This window comes from Empidonax traillii, unplaced genomic scaffold, assembly GCF_003031625.1.
Source record: "Empidonax traillii isolate 1590-97213 ecotype Southwest subspecies unplaced genomic scaffold, ASM303162v1 scaffold101:size1699134, whole genome shotgun sequence".
Classification (NCBI taxonomy): Eukaryota; Metazoa; Chordata; class Aves; order Passeriformes; family Tyrannidae; genus Empidonax; species Empidonax traillii.
Genome location: NW_020955294.1, coordinates 815,286 through 834,793, shown reverse-complemented (window position 1 = coordinate 834,793; position 19,508 = coordinate 815,286). Strand labels below are relative to the sequence as shown.

General features: G+C 45.4%; 1 protein-coding gene across 1 annotated transcript; it reads left to right on the top strand.

The window, feature by feature from the left end:
• Positions 1-2,213: 2,213 nt before the first annotated feature.
• On the top strand, positions 2,214-5,545 carry IFT22 (intraflagellar transport 22). Its single transcript, XM_027882097.1, has 5 exons — positions 2,214-2,316; positions 2,527-2,606; positions 2,763-2,852; positions 3,487-3,689; positions 4,555-5,545. Exons 1-5 carry the CDS (start codon positions 2,278-2,280, stop codon positions 4,701-4,703), a joined length of 561 nt encoding a protein of 186 aa, XP_027737898.1. The 5' UTR covers positions 2,214-2,277; the 3' UTR covers positions 4,704-5,545.
• The last annotated feature ends 13,963 nt before the right edge of the window (positions 5,546-19,508 follow it).

The following is a 19,508-nucleotide window of genomic DNA, read 5'->3' as shown; positions in this document are numbered from 1 at the left end:
AGCAAAATGATTCACACACATGTGCTCTCAGCAAACAATACACCAGTAACTAACATAACTTCACCCATATGCCTAAGGCAGACCTTGATAATATCAAATGTACTTGACTTAGGTGCCTTTGAAAATGTCACCCTAAGTGCCTTGAAAGCTTAATTCCCACTTTCTAAAGTGACTTCAAGCCCTAAATCACATGGATAAATCCCAAAATTGCAGCCTTAGTTAGCTGTGCTCTCCTTACTCTTCAGTGGCTAATATAAACACACAAAGACCCTATCTGACACTTCATCTAAAAATTAATCCTAATTGCTTTCTGGGCAGCTGCACAAACAGCCAGTTTTACCCAGTTTCAGTTACCCCTTAGTCTTTTTTTCCTCTCTTCTATGCTGATAGTTCCACAATAGTTCCCTTTTTAACACATTTCTCTTCAAGTGCTAAGGGCAGCTCATACCACGTGCCAGCTGATGGGAGAGGCTGTCCTGGTTCTTCTCTCTGGGCCACCCTTCCTATCTTTCTTTTGGAAGTTGTGGGTCTCAAATGTAGAAAGCAACAGAGCTGCAGAAAGGACAACTGTGAGTTGTCCCAGTTCATTGTGAACTCGGTCCTCTATCACACGTGGATCTTCACAAGCAGAAAACACACTTCAGTGTGCTACAGAAGAATCTAATTCAGTGCTAGTTGCAACTAGTGTTTTTTCATTGTCTTTGTCCCACCAACCTGAAAACAGAGGGTTTTATGAAGTTTAAAATGCTGTGTGAATGGTGAGGTACCACTGCCACACTGAACCACCCTAAACTATCCCAATGTAAGGAGTGAAACAACAAATGAGTCTCCAGTATAATCGAGAAGACTGTACCCCCTCAGTGAGAGCAGGGCAATTCTGGTTCACATTTATTAGCAGTACTAATAATAAACATTTACATTGTGGTAGTGCCTAGAGGCCCTATTTGAAAGCTTGGCTAAAAGTGCTATTGTACCTGGGCACTAAACAGCTCTGAAGCGGCACATCTGTCTGCCAGATGTTTTATTTGCTTAGAAGCTGCAATTTAATAAAGCCTCTTGCTTCCCCTAACGAGCCTTAATAAGAATCTTCAAGAGCTTGGCTTCGCTGTCCTTTCAAGGAGAATCTGCAGGTAAAATTGCAATGAAACAAGGCAAGGATATGGGACGAGTGAGGGACACCAGGGCAGTGCAGGAGCACCGAGTGAGTTTTAAGCGTGTTTAGTATATGGCTCTTGCTTTCCGGGGGCCAGAGGGACCCAGGGGACACTTCTCCCCAAAACAGTGCAGGCAGAAGGATTCGCTGCCACACAACGGACACAAAAGCTGGGGGTCCCCTCAGGACTCGCTGCTTCGGATTTACAGGCGCCACAAACCCACTACGGGCACCCAGCAGGTTGGGCTTGGTGGTCCCTTTTGCATCTTTCCTTGAGTTTCGGACCCGGAAAGCTTGCACGGGAATCGTGGGGGTTCCCATGGCTCAAAGTTTGGTGTCTACGGGCAGAAAAACGGTCTGAGAGGGACCTTCTGCTTTCTCCTCCTTCTGCCCTCAGAGTGCTGAGCTGTCCCTCCCCTCCTCAGTGCTCAGGGATCGCACAGCTGGAGGGAGCCCTGTGCGGGGATCTCGTCCCTCTGTGAAAGCAGCTGGGAAGCGGCAGCGGGACTTCACCTTTCTCCCCGCTGGCCAGCCTGTGTTCCCTGGAGCTGATCGGCATGTGGAGTGTAAAGGATGCCTTCGCCCTTTCGCTGTGAGACCGTACTTACTCCAGTAGATGGATCCGCGGGCGGCTCGGCCGGGCGGAGCGGGGACACTGTGGGGACGCTGCGGGGATGAAGCGGGGACACTGTGGGGACGCTGTGGGAACACAGCAGGGACACTGTGGGGATGGAGCGGGGACACTGTGGAGATGGAGCGGGGACACTGTGGGGACAGAGCGGGGTCGGACCGCTGGCGCTGCGGGGGCACAGCGGGAACGGTCTGGGAAAACCGTGGGGGGCACGAAGGGGACGAAGCGGGGACACAGCGGGTGTCTGGGGGGACACAGGGTCAGCGGGGGCACTGAGGGGACACTGTGGGGACGCGGCGGGGACGTCGCGGGGTCTGAGGGAACCGCCCCTTCACGGTGGGCGCGAGCCCCCTGCGCGTGCCGCCCCCTTCCCGCCCCCTCCCCCCCGCCGTCACGTGACGGCGGCAGCGCCAATCGCCGCCCGCCTCCGCCCCGCGCGGACGCGTTGCCGGGCAGCGGCCGCGGGGGGGCGCCCTCACCCCCCCCCTCCACCATGCTGAGGGCGAAGGTGCTGCTGGTGGGGCCGCGAGAGGTGAGCGGGACCCCCGACACGGCATCCCCTGGACAGGGACCCCCGACACGGCATCCCCCGAGCCCCGCGGGGGCCCTGCGGCGGGAGGGAGGGAGAAGGGAGAGGGGCCCGGGGCTGAGCGGGAGGGACAGAGTTTTGGGGGGGGCTCGGGTGGGGCACCGCCGCTGAGGCTGCGGCGCGTTAAATTCCTGCTGCGTGTCTCTCTGCCAGTCTGGGAAGTCGGTGCTGGCGAACTTCGTGTCGGAGAGCACGGAGGGGATCGGCAGCTACAGCCCGACGCAGGGGGTGAGGTGAGCGAGACCCCCGAGCTCCGTGTGTCCCCCCAGACCCCCGAGCTCCGTGTGTCCCCCCAGACCCCCGAGCTCCGTGTGTCCCCCCAGACCCCCGAGCTCTGCTGTGCTGCTGCATATGATCGTGTCCCACCGTGTATCCATCGTTTCCTGCAGGATCCTGGAGTATGAGAAGCCCAACCTGAACGGGAACAGCAAGGGAGCTGGGTGTCGATTCGAGCTGTGGGATTGCAGTGGTGATCAGAAGTAAGGCACGGCCTTGGTGCTTAGCCCCTAATAGTTCTGTTTACACAGGTTATTCAGGCATCAGGCCTAAAACCAATGATCTGTTTGAGATGAGGAATATCCCTGACTCCTTACCCCAATATATTCTTCTATAGCTTCTGCTGTAAAGCATCTGACATAGGTACTCTCTGCCATGACCGCAGCTGAACTTTGGTTTGCATTAGTACTGAATGTACCAATAAAGTCTCCAGCCGCTGGAATGGAATTACAGGTAAAGGAGGCAGAGGCCCACTTTGTAATTGCCTTTATCTCCTTGAAGCTGTTATGTGAGTGAACTTCAAACAATGTATGTAAATGATTGAGGCCTGAATTTCCAAAAGGTACAATTGAGAACGATACAGATCCATTTTTAGGGAAAAAGGTGAAATAAGCACTTGACCAAATAGCAGATTGTCAGCAAATCATGGGACCAAGTAGCATAATAGGTAAGACAAAGTAGTTGGAATATAAAGATCACTGGCAAGATTAATAATCTTATCATTAAAAAAAAAAAAATGTCTTCTTGAGGAGGGAAGAAGAAAACCTGAGGAAGTTTGGGTGGTACATTTCTGTTTTCCAGCTGTCAGTCTTGCCATTTTCTGGGTTTTTTTTCCAGGTTTGAAACGTGCTGGCCAGCTCTGATGAAGGACTCTCATGGGGTGATAATCATCTTCAACCCTGAGCTGCCCAGTCACCTGAAGGAAATTGAGATGTGGTACTCCTGCTTCGTGCAGCAGCAGCCACTGCTCGACACTCAGTGTCTGCTGGTGGCACATCACAAGCCAGGCAGTGCAGGGGACACAGAAAACCTGTCCCTGGGTAAGGAGAGGGAAAACTCCATCTGTAACTCAGAGCTTTTCACTGATCTCTGTGTCTTTAAAATTGTTCATAACTCATGGCTTGCATTTCTCATTTAAGTCTGGCAATTAAAGAGCGCTCTGCAAAAGCAGAAATAATTGATCTCAAGGATATTCCTGTTTCACGAAAGGGAAAGTAAAGGCAAGCAGAGTTTTGAGTGGCTTCTCTAAGGTCACACAGTAACTGTGCAGCAGGGCCAGGACTTAGAACTCCTGCCATATTTCCTCATCAGTAGTAGTTTGGTTCTTCCATTGGGTGGTTTTTGTGAACTGACACTTCTGGGGCTACCAAAGTCTGCATTCTATCAATCGAAAGAACAGGAGCCCTTTGAATTAAGAATCTTCCTTTTAAAATCACTACCTTATATACTGCAAAATTATTTGTGGCTGTTTATATCAATGAAAACACACACTCTGGGCAACCTGTTCCAGTGTTCAAACAACTACCTATTTGTTATAAGTATTAATGTATTAATACACATTTAATATAACAGTATGATTCCATAACTTCAAAGCAATCAAAGTCATATCACTTCAGCAGTAAAATTGTAGTTCAGTGCTGAATTGTTTGATTCTAACTGAATATGAGTCCCAAACCAGGCTTTAACCTTTAATACTGTTTGAAGAATTTAATTTGGCAATAAGCTGTATTTGTTTGTAAAGCTGACAAGCTCTGCTGCTTCTTCATGTGTTGTGTGTTATTTGGGGTATCAGCCATTGGGTACTATGAATTAATTCACTGACTCCAACATGAGCTGTCCTATGACTTTGTGAAAATTTCTCTTTAAAAAGGAATATATCTAATTGTTTTTTATTTATTTTCAAAGCTTACCCACTGAACAAACTGAAACTGATACATTCCAACTTGGAGGAAGATCCCGAAGATGTCCGGATGGAATTCATGAAATACTTCAAAAGCCTTATCACCATAATAAATGAGAGCAGAGAGAGGGAAGAAATGTCAATTATCTCATAACACTACGAAAAATACTGAACAGGGAAGAAAAACTATGGTTTTCCCCTTGTAAGCCTGTGAGTGGGTCCTCCCAAGGAGAACTTGCCAGCCTCTGAACACTGGAGTGCTGACATCAGGTGAGCCGTGGTGCCAAGGAGATGGCTGCGCACCCAGGAATTTGGGAAGCTTTATAGCTGCACTTTGGCATCAGAAGCACAGGAAGGTGGTGTTTAATATGTTGGTGTGGACCAGAAGGTAAAGGTTTGGGTCATCCATCCCAGAGCCCCTTTGTGCAGAGGTGCTCAGAGAATAAGGCCTGACAGAACGTGAATCTGTGGAGTTGTGCTGAAGCAGCTGGGTAAAGTGCTCAATGAGCCGGATTCCTGCAAAGGTTGTGCCCTTGGAAGTCAGTGCACAGTGCCTGGAACAGGGATCTGAGAGCAGTCATGGGGTGGAATGCACAGCTTTATGTTCTGTCTGCACAGCCATTGCCTTGGCCTGGCAGAGCTGCTTGCAGTCCTGCTCTGGACTGGGTTTTTCTGCTCTGCCAGCAAAATACACGTTGTGAGGACAATGTTTGGGTCTCTCTGGGAGGAAAAGCACCGAAATCTCCGTGTAGTGCAATATTTTGACCTATGTCAGAAGCTCCAACAGAGAAAAAAAAACGTTCTGCTTTCTCAGAGGAGGAAAAGTTGTTTCGAAACTTTTATTAGTTTCCCTCTTGCATTAAAATAAGTGGTTTCATAGATAATTAACTTTGACTTGTTTGGTTTGCACTCATCCCTGTTATTAGTGTGTTTTGCTGTGGAAGACATTTTTTGTAACATGCATTACTAAGGCAATAAAAACATTTAAAAAATGTATCCTTTCTGCTCTCAAAGGGAAAGTTAATTATGGTTTTCCTTAAATTTTTTTAGTTAGGAAAACAGAGATAAACTTGTAGTACATTTCACCCTACTTAGGTCTAACAAGAGACATTTACAAAAACTTGTCACCAACCCAAAGAGCCAAAGAAGTGACACCAACACTGTCTTTGAGTAAAAAGCCTTTACACAAAGTATGTTATAAACCAGTATGTTATATAGTTTAGTTCCAGACAACAGGAGTAAGAGTGAGAGTGAGAACCTCTTGGGTTTTCTTCCAGGTTAATTAATCTACTTTTATTATGTTCATAGCTCTTCTCTGAGTGATGAGTGGCCTGTCCTTATGCAATGGCATGGGAGGTGAAAGATTAAAAGATCCTAGAACAAAGACAAACTCAACTCCACAAGTAACACTGTGACACACACTGAGCCAGGCTGGAGTTCAGAACCTCCTAAACCGCCCCAGTGATCCCCTGGATTGCTCAGGTGGGCACCAGGTGTGTGAATTCGTGTGCACACACAAATAACCTGCACTCTCTCGCTTTTTGGGGGGCTTGATGTGCTCACCAAACCCACCCCAGCTTCTTCCCACTGCCTGCTGGCTCCTGCTCTGCCCCTCGAGCTGAAACCTCCACCTGGTTCTGGGAGGCAAAGAGGGGGTGGTACTGAGGGAAAACACCAGTGAGAGGAAGGACACCAGGAAAGGGAGGAAAAAAAAAGGCAAAATAAGCAGTAAAGAGATGAAAAGGTTGGAGGCGAATAGTGGGAGGTTGGCATTTCAACATCCACGTTTTATTTATATGACTTTGGAACAATCAGGCTTTATGTGCTTGCAATCAGTGTCATAGGGTGGGCTGTTGGAGGCAGTTATTGGAAAATTCACAGTCTAACTAGAGAACAGTTTTTTACATGCTGCCTTAGATTACTTTTTCCTTGTTGCCAGCTGTGTGGTGCTGGAGCCAACTTTTAAAATATACTGCCTTAATAAATTCAGTTTTTCCCAACAGCAACATTGTGTGATATGCACTGGTAAAAGACTGGTGTGAAACCCAGCAATTATTTTGTTTGGAATGTAAACCAGTGTTTGGGTGAGTCCAGGGTTGAAAAGTCAATGAACCTCTCCTGTTCACCACCTTGCTTCATATAAAACGTTAATCATGAGCTGACTTTAATCTCAAATAAAGGATGTAAATTGTAGGTGTCTCTACACTGCAACACACTGTTCATTAGAGAAGAAAAATAAGAAAGACTGATCCCTACACTTGACTTTGTATCATCCAAAAAGGTGGTAGTCAGCTGGCAAGGCACAGCTTTAACCAGGAGCAGGAACAAGTCAGGAGCAGGAGGGGACAGCAGGTTTGCAGGAAAAGCACCCTTTTGACTCTCCCACACTGAGGACCTGCCCTCCATGCTGGGAAGTTTGGAAAGGCTTTTTTGGATGGACTTTCCAAGAACTGGAAGGGAAGGCAGAGAACCAGGCAAGTTTGCCAACTCCTCCAGACACATGTGGCCTTCTCTAGGTGTCCTCAGGCTCTCAGAGTGTCCCCTCCATGCCCCCTTTTCATCTTGGCAGCAGCCACGGGCCCCAAATCCCCGCTTTGGATCAACTGTGCACAAACTGGGGGCCTCCCAAGTTCCCTGTCCCTTTCTGTGGATCACTGACCATACTGGAGTTCAGTAGCTATTGGTTCCAGTGGCTTTTCTGTGATCACCTGCACTTCACGGTTTGGGGAACTGAGGCTGGAATCAGGGGCACAGGACATTTTAAGTATTAATTAACTCAAACACATTCAGCCTCCACAGTGCAGAATCCAAAGACTCCAGGATATGCCAACTGTGCAGTGAGAAAACAACCCATTACTTCAACAGAAATTATCGAGGTGAGACATTATTTTGTCTCTCGACACCGAGTATTGAGAATCCTGACATCTTTACATCCCTTTATTTATGATGTACAGAAATTGCTTTCAAAGCTTTATGGCTGTACAGCTACAAAAAGCTTTGTAGCTGTAAATGAGCTCTACTCAAGTTCACACCTGTCTCCCATGAGAGCCCTTGGTCTATCGTTCCTTTGGACAGTTGTCCTGTCTGGACACAGAATCAGCACGGAAATTTGCTAGGGAGCTCTGTGAATGACAACTCTGCGGGGCTAGAAATGCAGAATTTTAAGACTTCAGGTTTATATCTATTAAGTGAAAGGCTGTGGCTCCCTTGCAGGCTGGTGATTCAAGACATGTAAGCTCTCCAGTGAAGAGTTTGCTCAGGGTACCTCTTACAAGCCCTTTTCTGCACACAGAGAACATCATGAAGCCAGTAAGTGCTTGGGACGATGAAAACAGTCCCAGGCAGTGCAGCCCAGATGTGTGACTTGTTTACAACTCAACTCTGGGAGTAGCAGCAAAGCTGAATGAAACACATTTGGACCTTCCCAAAAAAAACCGCAGCTTTCTTTTTCAAGCCATATGTTTTGAAGGCCAGGCCTTTGGTCCCAGTTGCTCTCAGCAGTGTTGTTCCCATGGACACGACAGACACGAGAAATCCCACGTTCCCCTTTCCATTATTGTGCTGCCAAGTGACCCAAGGGAGTCCCAGAGGCCACCCCACTGCAGAGTGTCAGTCCCTGCTGGGCCTTTGCCCTCTCAGTTTAAAATGTGCAGGGTGCTGATGTGGAGATGGGGTGGATGTCTGCACTGATCCATCTTATGTTATTTACTTAGGCCAAATCCCCCCCTGAGTGACTGAGGTTTGCATAACTAAACACCTCAGAAAGGCACCTGCTCAGAATTTTGCTGAGAATTCATCCTCTGTAAGTCACTTCTTCACAACCAGGAGTATCTGTGACACCTCTCACCTCGTGCTGTGATCACCAGGGTGATGGAACTGGCTTGTGTCACCCATGCTCATGAAGCTGCACTGAACCAGGAAAAGGCCACTGAATGAGACAAGAAGAAAAAAACAATTGTATTGATTTTTCACTCCAGTAACACAGGGAGAGAGGGCATTTGCTTGATTTCTGAAAATACAACCCAAAGAAAGGGAAATTAACTGTATTTACTTGGACATAAGATAAGAGGGGCAGGGATGCTGTTGCTGGATCATTCTCAGGTCCACAGACCTAAATACGACATCAAACCTAATAAATGACATCTTTGTCATCTGCTCCTTTTGCTTGTTCTCCCCCCACCCTTGAACTGTGTGAGGAAATAACTGGCCCTTGAACACAAGGTGACCTTGTATTTAAGCCCTTTTTTTTCCTTTTTTCTCCTGAAAGAGACAAAAAGCAGAGGAAACCTAATACTCACTTTGTGTTTGTGCATAACCTAAACTAAAAGACAGCTTTGGCACAGTAATATATGTGAACAAACCAGTCACTAATAACTCCAGTTTGGAAACTGAAGAAGGTTTCTAACAGAGTGGGAAAAAACCTGTGCTTAATCAGTGCTTAATTAACAGTTTGTGATAGACTTTTGCTGAACTTGACCCTTCTGGTCCCTCTTATGAAAACAGGAGGCTTATTCATGCAGGTATTTTTTCACAGAGGTGACAGTGAACCAGAACATCAGCTCCAAACTTCCCTGCCCTTTGAGAAGTTTGGATTCTGACTCATATTCTCCAGCTGGAGATCAGTGGAAGACACAGGTTGTATTTACACACATGCAGAGGAAATACAGCAATTCTGAAGGCTCAGAGAAGAAAAGCAACACCAGTTTCCTCACGTGAGTCTCACTTGGGAGAGTGCAGCCTGAGGGTGGGCACTGGGCTTTGCTTGCATAACTCTCAGACAGAAACAGAAATTGCCACATGTTTTGCTGAGCTCTATTGTCTCTTCCTCCCTTTGTAAGAGAATTAAAGCCCATTGCTCTCCCAGTTCCATGAAATCTCTCTGAATGCTGGTAACATGTCTCTGAGAATTTGCTCAGAGGGAATAGCAGACAAGGGTACACCCTCCATTGCTATGTTACTGCTCCATGAGTTCCAGACAAAAGCATTTCTTGTGGTTTGGCAGCAGCCATCTGTTCCTAAAACCCTGGGACTGCATTGTTCTTTACATGTCAAGAGCTGATTTAGTACCTACAGGCACAGAACACAGGGTTCATCCTTTTAGGAAGGATTTTTGGGCTTTCTGGACTGCTGGGGTCACCTCTCACAGCCAGCAACGCATTTGGGGGAATCACACCGAGGTGGATTGTGAAGAACAAGCCCTCAAAGAAGCAAAAAGTCTGCCCTGCAATGAATATTCCTGGATTTTTTTTTTTTATCCTGACCTGGGTTAAATTGTAATACTCCAGAAACGGAGCAACTGGCTGCCAGGCCCATCATAATAACTCTGAATCATTAAATAAAGATACATCTTCAGGAAAAAACATTGGTGAGGCTCCAGAAGAGTTCTGCTGTGTTTGGAATTCTAATAATGGTCGGCAAGCCTGACTGGAGGTTCCAGTGGTACAAAGGTCTTGCAATCTTGCTTATCTGCAGCTCAGATAATGAGCCTGGGACCCAAACACAGCTATTAGGAGGCCCTTCTTCTGCTTGGAATGGGGTATCTTTACTTTTAAAGCAGATCATTAAAAGTAATATCTAATGAAAAGTCCATCTGTTTTCCATTGAGCAGACACTTGGCTTTTTTCTTTTTTGTTCTCTGAGGTTGGATGAAGGTTTGCAGCACTCAGGGCTGACACTGTCACACTCTAACAGGACAAGCCAGCCCTCCAAGCAGTTCCTTCGTCCAGGGAAGTTAAATATTGGATATGTCTGGATCTCTTAACACCAAGCTAACCTTTTGGACCTTTAATTTCTTTCCTCCCCAGGAACTGGAGAGAGATGCACAAATATGAAGGGCAGTTTAATAAATCCTAAGTCACACAGACCTGCCCAGGATTGAAGGTACAGACCATAAAGGTTATTTTACAAAGCATTAGCAATAAAAGCAGAGACTTGCCACTCTGTTCTCCTCTACTCAGCTGAATGGGAATTTCTGAGGCCTGTGAAGACACAGGGCCTGTGACACAAAGCTGGGAGGCTGTGAGCCCTGCAGACACTCCTTTAGTTTTCTATAACATGAACCCACAAAAGCCAAGCAGATGGACTTGGCTCTCTGCAGAAGCAGAAGACTGGACTGAGCAACACAAAAGGTCATTTTCTATTCTAGGTTTCCTTTCTCCTTTCCCAAACCAGAACTATGAGAATCCTAAAGGAAAAATAATGTTCTTGCTCTGCACTTGCCTGTGCAAACATGTAAGTTAAAAACCATGTCACCTCTTTCCCCTGCTCCAGCAAGGACAATAAAAAGCAATGTCATAATAAGCCCCAAATAAGTATAAATTAATGATGTCTTAATAAGCATTCAGTGTGGCAAAAAAGTCTCATCTTTCACACAGCTTTATAAATAAAGCATCTCTTACATGATTGATCACTAATAAAACAACAGAATCAAGCAGGTAAAATAGAAGGACAAAGTAATAGAAGATTGCTCCTTACCTTTTGCTTTTGTAAAGAAAATGAGGCTCATGTTTATGTTTGTTTATATGAGTTGGCCCCAAATAACTCTGGAACTGGTTCATAATTCCCATTCAAATTTTAAATATTGTGATACTTAATTCCTGCATGTTTCTTCAAAGTAGGCAGCCAAGTCAAGACAGATTACTCATCTCCCATTGAAGAAAGAGGCTAAAATGAACTCAATCCCCATTAAACATCAGAGAATTCAGGCAGAAACACAATCCAAGATATAAATCCATAGGAAAAAACTATTTCACTGTTTGCAGAACTACTTGTATTGAATGAGATCACAGAGATGTAACATCAGCATGACAGAATCTAATCACCACTCAACAAACATTTTGGAAACGAGTCAGCAGCCACATCTGCTTCCCCACAACCAGAGCCTCATGTGACAGGAAGCTTGTTAGAGACCCTGTCTCTCATTATTTGGTTTTTGCCCATAACTTCCCAGCATGAATATTCAACGTTGCAAAATAAAGCAGCTTCCTTCCCAGACCGTCCAGAGTGGAGACACAGATTGTGGCAGACGTTCCAGATCCTGAAGAAATTGGTGCCTGTGGAGCTATGGATTTCTACCAGCAAAACATCTGGCACGAAACAACAGTGAGCATGAGGAACTTGCTTCTCTTTCCTTCTCACCATTGGTGTGAGGCAAGAACAGCTCCTCTGAAGTTTGGTTGGTGTATCAAGCCTGAAAACGAGAGGAAAAAAAAAGAGAACAAAATCAGCCCCTTAAACATAGCAAGATATCTTAAAGGAATACAACTCAAAATATCTTATTTTCTCAAGAGCATAAAATGTTCCGTTGTGAGACTTTTTTCTTGGTTACTACATAGGAAACAGTTGCTTTTTGGTGCACACAAAAGCTCTGCACACACGTCAGGCAACATCTTCCCCAAGCCTCTGGACAACCACTCTTTCTTCTTTCTCCATCACCTTGAGGACAGATAAAAGGCCTTTCAGGGAGATCTTAAGTCAGTGTTGCCATTTCAACCCCACAGCTGTCAAAGTGGTTTTTATACCCTCTCTGCTACACTAATTGCCAAGCCCCAACAAAGGGACTTTAATGGGTTGCACCAGGCAATAAACCATCATCTATTGGCTCTAGGAACAAGGAAGAGAGGGAATGTAAATCTGGAACAAAGCACAGACCCAGAGCAGGTCCAAACTGATTTATCCCAAGATTTGATACCAGATGTTCTATTCAGACAACTTTAACAGAGCTCCACAGAACACTAAATGCTTCTCATGTTTTCAGTATTCAACCCACCCCATCTGGGCACTTCTGCCACAGGGCACTAACAAAACACTGCTTGATATTAATCAAAGAAGTGAGTTTTGCTCTGCAAGTTCAATATAAAAGGAGTAAGAGCAAACACATGTGAAGCTGAACACAACAGAGGAGCTGTCTTGGATTACAGCATTTCTATACTATGCCCACAGTCTGATTTTAGGGAGGACATATTAGTGATAGATTACCACAAATATTGTGCTAAACTGGAGCACTCTGTACCTCTGATTAATAAATATCCAGTTCATAACATACCAAACTTGTGTTTTCTTGTTTACACAGACTTTCCATACACTGCTGCACAGCTACCAGCCCACGGAAAAGCTGCATGCTTTTTCTTGGACGTCTTTTTGGGTATCACTTCTCTACAGATAACATTAATTTCTGCCTGTGCCCACTTTTAGCCCCAAGGACTCCTTGTCCTCCAATTAGTTCCTTCTCTCTAGCCCACCAACAGCATGTAGCCACATGTAGTAAGAATTGCTCACATGTGTGCAAAATCTTTTTCCAAATAATTTTTATTCTTGAAATCCAGCACTACCCACATTTGACAAGCCATGTAAGGCTGTTGAGACTGGGCAGTGGCAGCTGAGGTAACTTCTCCCTTATTTTCTCAGCTGCCAGCACACCTTCCTGGCCTCTCTTTGCTGATTCAATCCTGCAAAGGGGAAGGATTGCAGGACCTGGCCCGATTTTTTCTCTCCTTTCCATCATGGATTTAATTACCTACTTTTCTTAACCAGCTCCATCTATTGCCACCTCCTCTTCCTCCTCCCTTGTGTCTTCTGCTCCCTAAATCCTCGGTAACTCGACTCAGAATGCAGCTCTGGATTAGAAGGTGGGATCTCCCAGGTTGCGTCCTGTCCTCCTGAGAGTCTGACCACTTTGCCAGACTTCCCTTCCGAGTTCCTTCTGTCAGGGTGTGTATTTTATTAACCCCTCGTGCACCCCCGCCACGTGTAGCCGGACTGTGGGATGCGCAGAGCGCCATCGAGTTCCCGTGTGTTTACTCTGCTCAGGCACTGGATGGTGCTCTTGGCGCTTTCATGCCCGAAAAGCGCTTTCCAAGCGATCCCTCTTCTCCTGAGAACTCTCAAAATCCCCTCGGGCCAGATAGCGTTGCACGTCTAAACCCTCCAAACCCCGCGGGAAGGGCATGTTTTGACTACACGGTGTAGCTGAAAACGGCAGTGGAAGAAGCTCAGCCAGGTAAGGACAAATGCCAAACGAAATGTCACTGCCTGTGACACACAAACCCGCGGAGCAGTGGCTTCCACATCCGTCCTCAAATATTATATTTGCTAATTGGTTCCTTATCAATGCTCCCCATGGCAACGAGAGAGATTTAAGTGGCATAAAGTGGGCCGAGTGACACGATGTCTGCGTGTAAATGTGACCGGGATGGTGCACGGAGGAGACGATCTGAGGGAGGTTAACAACGTAATGTGAAACCTCCCGTGGTCTCAGAGGGGAAAGGAGCTTCTTGACGCTGCCTGAGTGGTGCAGGAGCCAGGCAGGGGAGCTATCTCAGCAGCAAACGTTTTTGAGAGGGTCAGACTGAGATGCTACAGAAAACAAGTTTGTTTGATCTTTTCACCTGCTCAGAAATACTCATTTTACAACAGATGTTTGCCTTCGTCTATTTTTTCATAGAAGGGCATAGAAGGGTATTTTTGGTATTTTTTAAAGGTGTGCTGAATAAGGAAAGGAAATGTACTTCATGACAAAAAAAAAGCTATAGGGAGCAGGAGAAATATGTTCAGGTTTTTTTCCTTCCTGTTACTGATTTTTGTGTATCCCCAGGAAAATCAGGCCTGTGTAAATCCAAGATATTTCCTTCTCCTCTGGCTCTACTAAAATGCTCTTTCTCCAAAGCAAGGTGCCATAGAAGCACAAAATATCTTGTGTGTCTGCATCTAAGGGACATAGGTGTGGAAAGGGTACTCTAGTGAAATAAAAAAAAAATAGAGAGACCACTGTAACACTTGGGAGAAGTCAGGGGAAATAGGGAACAAAGGGATTCATAAGGATGTGGTGGCACCGATGAGAAACAGCTGGACTGTGTGGGTGTACCCACTGACTTGAGATGTGGGATTTTAACTGGTACTACCAAGCACTTGGTTGGACCATCTCTGGATATACAGGAATTGGCAGAGCCCCAGGAAAGGCTCAGGAATCACTGTGGAGTCCCACCTGGAGGAAGGCCTTGAGCTACACTCTTGGAGCTCCCAGCAGTCCTACCTGGATTAAACTGTTCAGCAGGTGGGCTTGTTCAGCTGATGGACTTGCAAAGATGTGGTGATCCTCTGAAACCCTGGGGCATCTCTTCAGCTGCCTGGTCCACCCTTTACACAAAGCCCTTTTGGGCATCGTTCTCCTTAACGTCTCCAAAGGCACTTCTGAGGGGGACAAACGGAGGGTTAACAGTGGTTGGATGAATAAAACACTCCAAAATGAGCACTGCTGCTCAAGCCTTAACAGGGAAATCCTTTGGCCAAGCCATTTAATACGACACACGTGGGACAGTGAATTTTATGGCACTTGCAACGCTCCCTCCCTTCTCTTGGCAAGTGGGCATTGCAAACCCTTCGAGTTTATGGGATATCTGATCTGCTCGGGCCTCAGAGGAAGGAAATGGGATAAATGGCCCAGTCTTGCAGACCTGACATGACTCATATCGTCGATGTTAACGAACTGGTCGACTCAAGATTAGGAAGTCGAATGCATGGGATGCTACTGTTGACACGGTCTGTTGGTTAGAGAAACACTACTATGTGTAACACTTCCGTGCAAAACAGCCTCAAGAGGCAGAACCTCCTGCTGCTGTTTGAGGTTTTTCAAAGAAAAGTATAACCTCACGAAGAGAGTGAAAAACAAGAGAGGTCTCTCTGGGGTCCCAGTGCTGGCCCAGGCTGGGCTTTTCTGGGTGAGGTGTGATAAATGTGTGGTGACTGACTGTGCTGCCTGCCCTCCTCTACTGTGAAATCCTGCTGCAAAACAGAGCTGGCAGGAGGGAGCCTTTGTCCAAATCTGCCTTCAGCAGGGACTTAAGCAGAGATGCTGGACGTGGTGCTGCAGTAGTTGAAGTGTGTGCAGATAATTTTGTTAGTACAGGTAGAGTGAGTCTGAATGGGTCACCTTCCAACGAAGGAGGGTGTAAGTGCAAGGCAGAGCTGTGCCTCCCTGCAGTGGCAATTCTGATGGATTGCTGAGCAAGGTTACCCAAAAGACTGTGCTCTCAATGTGCCCTTTTGTTACTCACACAGAATGAGTTCCTGACTCCTCGGTTATTTTGAAATAAGAGATAAGAAAAACTGTTTAGTTTCATGGTACATCACAATATTCAATGAGCCTGTCCCTTGGGAACACAGAGAGCTTTCAGATCTTAATATAGACATCTTTCAAATGAGATCATTAATGTGCACATATCTGGATTTAGGGCCAATGCAAGCACTTTGGTTTTTGCCTGCCAAATTTTCATTTTTGGCTTCATTTTCTTCCCACATATTCAAAGAACTGTACCACATGGAACCCTTTAAACAATAGATGGGATAACATAATTTTTCAATTGCTCTTGAAAAGGTTTTTAACCACATAAACTATTCCAGGGTTCGCTAAGAAGTTACCATTGCAAATAATGTAATTGTTCCAGATTGAATTCCTCGCATTCCAGAATAACTTTTGAAGCAAGGAGCATGACTGGTTTGGGATTTTTAACCAACCTCTTTATGGTAATACTTAGATGAATGTAAATTTTCTCCAAAAGCTTTGCATGAAAGAGAAAGGACCAAAGCCTACAAACACTCATAGCTGCAGAACTAATACTCAGTGCTAATGACCCATCAGCCTCACTAGAAGGAAAACAAACATTTAAAAAATTAGGAAACTCTGAACACTTTATTTTAAACAAATAATAATAAAAAAAAAAACAAGTGAGAAAAACAGTAGAAAAACTCTGGCAAATGTAGAAATAAAAGAAAATAAAGTGCAAGCAGTAAATTGCAAGGACAAGGCTGTCACTTGCCTTTTGAATGAGGCCAAGGCTCCCTGTCCTGAGGCACTGACTCCCTCCTCAAGGGTGTGCTGCAACTTCTGCTTCTTCCCTGGGCTTCACCTGGAGTTAGGAACACACATTTTTTTCTGGTCATATGTTTGCTCTCCATATTGGAACCATTCTTGTTGCACTCACAGAAGATGATGCCCTTTCATGGTTTGTCCAAAAGAGACTGTTACCAAACCCTTCACTGTGTAACACCCACGGGGAGAGTCACCTGGGAAAGAGGAAATCAGCTCTCCCACCTGCTGAGGCAGAGTGTCCCCAGTGCTGGAATTCTTTTCCTCTGTGAGTGCAGTGGAGTTTAAGTCTTAGCAACCCGCAAAGCTGCTTCCCAAATCCACCTCTTTACTCAGCTTTCTTGGATTAATTGAATTAAGCAGTGGGTGGTTTATGAGTTGAACTCCACGGGGGAGCAGGGCCTGTAACTCACTGCAAACCCCCATCGTTCAGGGCACAGCAGAATCAAACTTCTTCGTGGCCAGTAAAGCAACAGAAACGGGCAAGAGCACAATTCCAGGGGGTCTTCTTGATCTCCATTTTGATTCTGTTATATACAGGCCAGCTTCTCATTTCCCACACATCAGACTGTTTCCATTGGATTCACACCAGATGCAGCCTTGGCCTTGCATGTCCAGAAATTCAGTTTATCTTTTTAAACACTCTGGGTTTTGTAGAATTGGCTTAGCAGGCATATAAAACAATAGTATCTCGTACCTTTCAAAGTTAAAGGAATTAGATCTGTATTTTACTAGCCTCACTTCCTGTGAACACAAAGCTCTTGTGATCATACCTTCCTCAGCCTGATCGCAGTCCTGTCCCTCTGATTGTTGGAGTGTGCAGTGGCCTCCCCAAAGCTGTGCAATTTATGGCAAGTGGCAGTAAAGGGTATATAACTGGGTCCTGTCCTGCCAGGAATTGGGACATAGCCAAGGTAACTCAACCAGAACCAGGATCTGGGATTAGTTTCACAGGTAAGGACAGTGCTCAATACATTCCTCAAAGCCTCCTGAAAAGAGATGCTTCACTTGAGGTTAAAGAGCCCCAGTTAAAGGAAAAGAAAAGAAGGGGAAAAAAAGCAAAAGCAAAGACACAGAAAGAGAAAACTCTTTCTACGTGATCAAAAAAATAAGCAGAAGAGTTTCATTTGGAACTCGAGCATCCCTATGCACTCAAGTCAACCAACCACACGACAGAACTGTTAGGAAAACATTTATTTACCTCTTTCTCCACCCATTTATTTTCCTCTGGCAAAAAGAAAATACCTCTTCTCTCTAAGATGAGATGTGTGAATTATTTCACTGTGCCCTTTGCAACCAAACAACCCAAGTCCTGCTCAGGTCTCCAGCAACTGCACTGTGTTCACACTCACTGCTTGGCCCTGGGTGTTCCTGCTCAAACAAAAGCTCCAAACTTCTCTCTTTCAGAAACCCAACAGGATTAAATTCCAGGCAGACTGCAGGGGGACAGCTGCTCCTCCTCCTGTACTAACACAGCACATGCTCTCCAGGAAGATGCATCTTCCACTCTCATGTCTGCTGATGCTGAAAGCACCCACATTAGACTTTTAGGCCAAGTAAATTTGATAAAAATGCATGGGATTTTAGGGGTGTTATCTCTGGAGAAGCTTATTCCATAAAAAGTCTCTGCTCACCTGCCTCACTGGTTCCTTAACACTGCCCTTGTCCAACACAAACACCACAGGGACTGACGTTCAGGACTCCTGGTCTCTGCTGGTTCTGCACTGCAACAGTTCCTCTGACTGCAAACTGCTGCCAAACCTCCTTCACCTCTTCTAAGACTGAGCTGAGTCATGTTGGGAAATCCTTGGAGATCAAGGCTATAAGAACTACAAGTGATTAGAATTAAATGAGACATTCTGGGAGGCACAGAGGAAGTTACTCAATTGTTCCAGGTTAGAAGACATTTGGATAGACACTACTTAAACCTTTGCCTCTGCCAAGTCCTATTACTGTCCAGAAAAAGCAGGAAAGATTAGGTAAGAGCCATACCTATGAACCTAGTACAGCTCTAGATGGAAGAACAAGCAGGAAAAATGAAAGTACAAGCCCCTTGAGGGTTTTTATATTCTTCAAACTACATCCAAAACCCATTTAAAAATGTAAGCTCAGGAGTTCTAACAAAGGCTTTGAAATGTTGCAATTCCAATTGTCAATTGAAGTGATGAAAGTGATACGATATTCATTCCTTAATAAGCACTTGTAGGTACAACAGATATCAAGCTTGATATTATCTTACTTTCCATTTGCAGCTGGAGTGATGCTGCACTCAGTTTGATCCTGGACCATCCAAAACGTGCCAGAGCTTTTCCTCAACACGAACAAGATGAAAATAAGTGCTAATGTGGGTGCTTTGGGGTACCCATAGGAACGCAGAGCAGGGCAGAGTTTCAAGAGCTCGGTTCCCACAGGACTAGATTTTCAAAGGGATTTATGTGTTGAATGCTTGTAATATCCAGCTACTTGTACAGGAGCCTAAGCAGGAGCTAAGAAATGTGTAAGTGTGCCTCAAGTGATAGATACTTCATTCTTTGATCATCTTGCCACTAAGTCAGCAATTCCGTGAGCAGTTGGCACTTCTGGGTTCTCCAAATACCCACAGAAAGCAAGCCCTGCATGTCTTAAGTTGGGAACACTGAAAAGTTAAATCTTTAGTCTAAGCTTGCTTTTTACAATGGCAAAGACTTGAGAAGATTTACCTCGACTGATCAAAAAGGGCAAACTGGAATAATTTTCAAAGATTCCCTGTTTCAGGTTTGCATTTGGTTTAACTGAGCAAAATTTTATTAGGAAATGCAGAATCCCATGCCTTGCTATACCATGTGTTTTGACAAGGCCTGAAAAACTGTGGTGATAAGTGAGATTGAGTTTAAAAGGGACTGATTTTAGGGTGTGTAAGCCATAAGAAAGGTGAGTCGTAACGGATCCTGCCCATGACAGGACTTGGTATTGTAATTTCCACTCCAACTCTGCTTTCTGTGATTTTACATGAGCTCAAATGATGTAAATCTACCATTTTATTGGTAAAAACCTGAAGTTTAGACACGTTCTCCCAGTCAGGTGGAAGGACTAAAGCCCAACCACGGGTGCTGGGAA

Coding starts and splice junctions, on each gene's coding strand:
- IFT22 (XM_027882097.1), top strand. CDS start 2,278: ATGCTGAGGGCGAAGGTGCTGCTGGTGGGGCCGCGAGAG. Junction 2,607..2,762: donor AGCCCGACGCAGGGGGTGAG/GTGAGCGAGACC, acceptor CGTTTCCTGCAG/GATCCTGGAGTATGAGAAGC. Junction 3,690..4,554: donor CACAGAAAACCTGTCCCTGG/GTAAGGAGAGGG, acceptor TTATTTTCAAAG/CTTACCCACTGAACAAACTG.